This window comes from Nicotiana attenuata, chromosome 6 (assembly GCF_001879085.1).
Source record: "Nicotiana attenuata strain UT chromosome 6, NIATTr2, whole genome shotgun sequence".
In the NCBI taxonomy this organism is placed as follows: Eukaryota; Viridiplantae; Streptophyta; class Magnoliopsida; order Solanales; family Solanaceae; genus Nicotiana; species Nicotiana attenuata.
This window is the reverse complement of record NC_031994.1, coordinates 62,107,881-62,111,341: the sequence shown is the minus strand read 5'-3', so window position 1 is coordinate 62,111,341 and position 3,461 is coordinate 62,107,881. Positions and strand designations below refer to the sequence as shown.

The 3,461-nt window shown below is 35.9% G+C and overlaps 1 protein-coding gene across 1 annotated transcript; it reads left to right on the top strand.

The window, feature by feature from the left end:
- Positions 1,404-2,458, top strand: LOC109227891 (putative nuclease HARBI1). Its single transcript, XM_019393084.1, has 2 exons — positions 1,404-1,905; positions 1,995-2,458. Exons 1-2 carry the CDS (start codon positions 1,404-1,406, stop codon positions 2,456-2,458), a joined length of 966 nt encoding a protein of 321 aa, XP_019248629.1.

The following is a 3,461-nucleotide window of genomic DNA, read 5'->3' as shown; positions in this document are numbered from 1 at the left end:
CTAGCACATGTACGAACACGTCACCTCACGTACAAGGCATTTCATATATCAACAATACCAAATCCTAAGGGGAGTTCCCCCCCACAAGGTTAGGCAAGCTACTTACCTCGAACCAGCTCAATCAACTCAATACCACGTTCTTGCCACGAGTATCCGACTCCAAATGGCCAAAATCTATTCAAAGTAATTGCATAATGTAAATATAACTTCAAGTAACTAATTCAACTAATTAATTCGAAGCTAATACGCGAAATTAGGAAAATCGCCCAAAAAGCCTCCCGGGCCCACGTCTCGGGATCGAGTAAAATTTACAAATTCGGAATCCTAACACTCTCGCGAGTTCATATATACAAAAATTACTCCAATCCGACATCAAAATCTTGATTAAAACTCCAAAATTAGGCCTAAGAACTTTTCCAAATTTTCACCCCAAATTCGAATTTAAAGGATGAATTTAAACATAGATTCGTGGAAATTAATCAAAATCGAGTAAGAATTACTTACCTAAAACACCCAGGTGAAAATCTCTTCCAAAATCGCCAGTTCCGAGCTCCCAAATCAATTTCTAAGGTTTTGAAACTTAACCCTCGATTCTGCCCCTTTTCTGACCAGTGAAACTGCACATGCGGTCCCGCTTCTGCGTAGACCAAGTCGCACCTGCGACTTTTCATTAAACAAGGATTCCCGCTTCTGCGGTCCCTGCTGGCCCTCCTCTTTTCCGCTTCTGTGATGCCAACACCGCTTCTGCGGCTACGCACCTGCGTTACCCAGCCGCAGGTGCGGTTATGACACAAGATCAGCAGCTGAAGCTGCTCCAAACAACTTCCAATTCTTCCGACAACCCTCCGAAAACATCCCGAGGCCCCCGGGACCTCAACCAAAAATATGAACAAGTAATATACCACTATTCAAACTTGTGCCAACCTTCAGAACACCCAAAATAACATCGAATCATCAAAAACACCCTTGGATTCAAGCCTAAGGATTCCAAAACTTCAAATTTCCATTTTTGATCAAAAAGTCTATCAAACCTCATCCGAATTACCTGAAATTTTGCACACACGTCCCAAATGACACAACGAACCTATTCCAACTTCCAGAATTCCATTCCGACCCCGATATCAAAATCTCACTATCGAACCGGAAACTTCAAAAATTCAACTTTCGGCATTTCAAGCCTAATTAAGCTACTGGCCTCCAAAATACAATCGGAACACGCTCCTAAGCCTGAAATCACCCAATGGAGCTAACGGAATTCCATTCCGAGGCCATCTTCACACTGCTCCGACTACGGTCCAAATTCTAAAGCTTAAGCTCTCATTTAGGGACCAAGTGTCCCAAAATACTCCGAAACTCAAAACGAATCCTCCCAGCAACTTACAATAGCAGAAACAAACACGAGAATGCAGTTAATAGGGGAACGGGGTGTTAATTCTTTAAACGACCAGCCGGATCGTTACAAGATGGTTGCTATGTTTTTATTGGTGGTCGGACATGATCAAATGATTCAAGAACGAGTCCAACACTCTGGAGAGACTGTTAGCATACATTTTCATCATGTTTTGATAGCATGTTTGAAATTGGCTATGGATATTATTAAGCCAAAAGATCCAACCTTTACTGATATTAATCCTAAAATAAGAGAAGATGACAGGTATTGGCCATATTTTAAAAATTGCATTGGAGCTATAGATGGCACACACGTGCCTTGTATTGTTCGCTCTAAGGAACAAATCAAATACATTGGTAGAAAAGGCTTCACTTCACAAAACATAATGGTTGTATGTGATTGGGACATGTGCTTCACATTTGTATGGCCTGGGTGGGAAGGTACTGCACATGATGCTAGAATATTTGATCAGGCACTTAGAAGGCAAAACCTTAACTTTCCTCGTCCTCCATCAAGTAAGCAACACTAATACTATGCCTATGTTATTTTAATATGTAGATTTTATTTTTATTCATCTTAATTAACTCTTTTTTACTTGGTGTAGGTAAATATTATTTAGTTGATTCAGGCTATCCAACAATGATGGGCTATTTAGGACCGTATAAGGGTGAGCGACATCATCTCCCAGATTTCAAGCGCAACTCTAGTTTTAGAAATCCAAATGAACCATTCAATTTTTTTCACTCCAGTCTTCCATGTACAATTGAAAGAACATTTGGAGTCTCGAAAAATAGGTTTTCTATTTTACGCTCAATGCCATATTTCAAGTTTGACACTCAGATTCATCTTTTTACAACTACCATGGCTATACATAATTTCATCCGACGACGTTCTTCTACTGATAAGGAATTCAACTATTATGCTAATGAAGACATTACTGCAGAGATTGAGGAAGGAGATGGGCCTTCTGGTATTCCTTTAGAAATGCTAGACAAGTCTTCTACTATTATGGAGGCGTTGCGTGATAGAATTAGAGATGAAATTATTGAGAAATATTATCATGTGTGAATGAATTTGCTTATTATTTCATGGTGTAAATAACAAGTAATTATACTAGATAATATTATTGCTTTGGTATAACTATATATGTTACAATGATTTAAATATTTAGTATGTATGTTTACTTTATGTTTATATTTTAATTAAATGACATATAAAATAATAACAGTCTCTTATAATAAATATTTAAGTTTATTTTTTTTTAAAAATAATTATAAAAGCTTGGTACTATCCTTTTTGGTAACTTGACACTCAAAAGTACTTTTTATAAAGATTGTCAAACACAATTTGTTTATCAAATATTGTAAAAAGTACTTCTTAAATGAATTGGCCAAACACAAATTTTTTTTTTTCAGAAGTACTTTTAGAAAAAGTACTTTTTAAAATAAACAGATTTTGGCGACTTTTCCAAACAGGCTCTTAGATGACACTTATCGCTTATCAAGAGCCAAACTGTGTGAAGTTTGACCAATATTTAAAAATCTATTTTTTGTCATATTTACATGAGACAAATTGCTTCTTATAGTACTTTTTGTATGGTGTTTGAATATCAAAATTTTAATTTTAAAATATTGAGTTGAGCGAAATGTGTCATCTAAATTAAAACAGAGGAAGTATCATTTTTCCATTGATACGGTTTGCACTTCAAATCAGATAAGCCCCAGCGTAATCAAATAATAAGTACTAGTGCAAACATTCCAAAACTTACTAGTGATGGACATCACAATCAAGTACTACTAAGCATGATAGTGATGGTCAATTTTTGATGTAGTACATTTATCCATTTAGGGCCCAATTGATATGACTTGATGTAATATACTTTATTCAAAATGAAGTCATATGTTGTCATTTTGGATGAAGAAGAAAAAGGTCATTTGCTGTCACATTGAAAAACTTCTTCTTGTACCTTTAAAAAATGTGGCAATCCAACGTGTAATTAAAATTTTTAATACGCGCCAGAAACTATTTATATCTAGTAGCCCAAAAAAGTATAAATTTTGTAATACAAAGC

Coding starts and splice junctions, on each gene's coding strand:
- LOC109227891 (XM_019393084.1), top strand. CDS start 1,404: ATGCAGTTAATAGGGGAACGGGGTGTTAATTCTTTAAACGACCAGCCG. Junction 1,906..1,994: donor CTTTCCTCGTCCTCCATCAA/GTAAGCAACACT, acceptor TACTTGGTGTAG/GTAAATATTATTTAGTTGAT.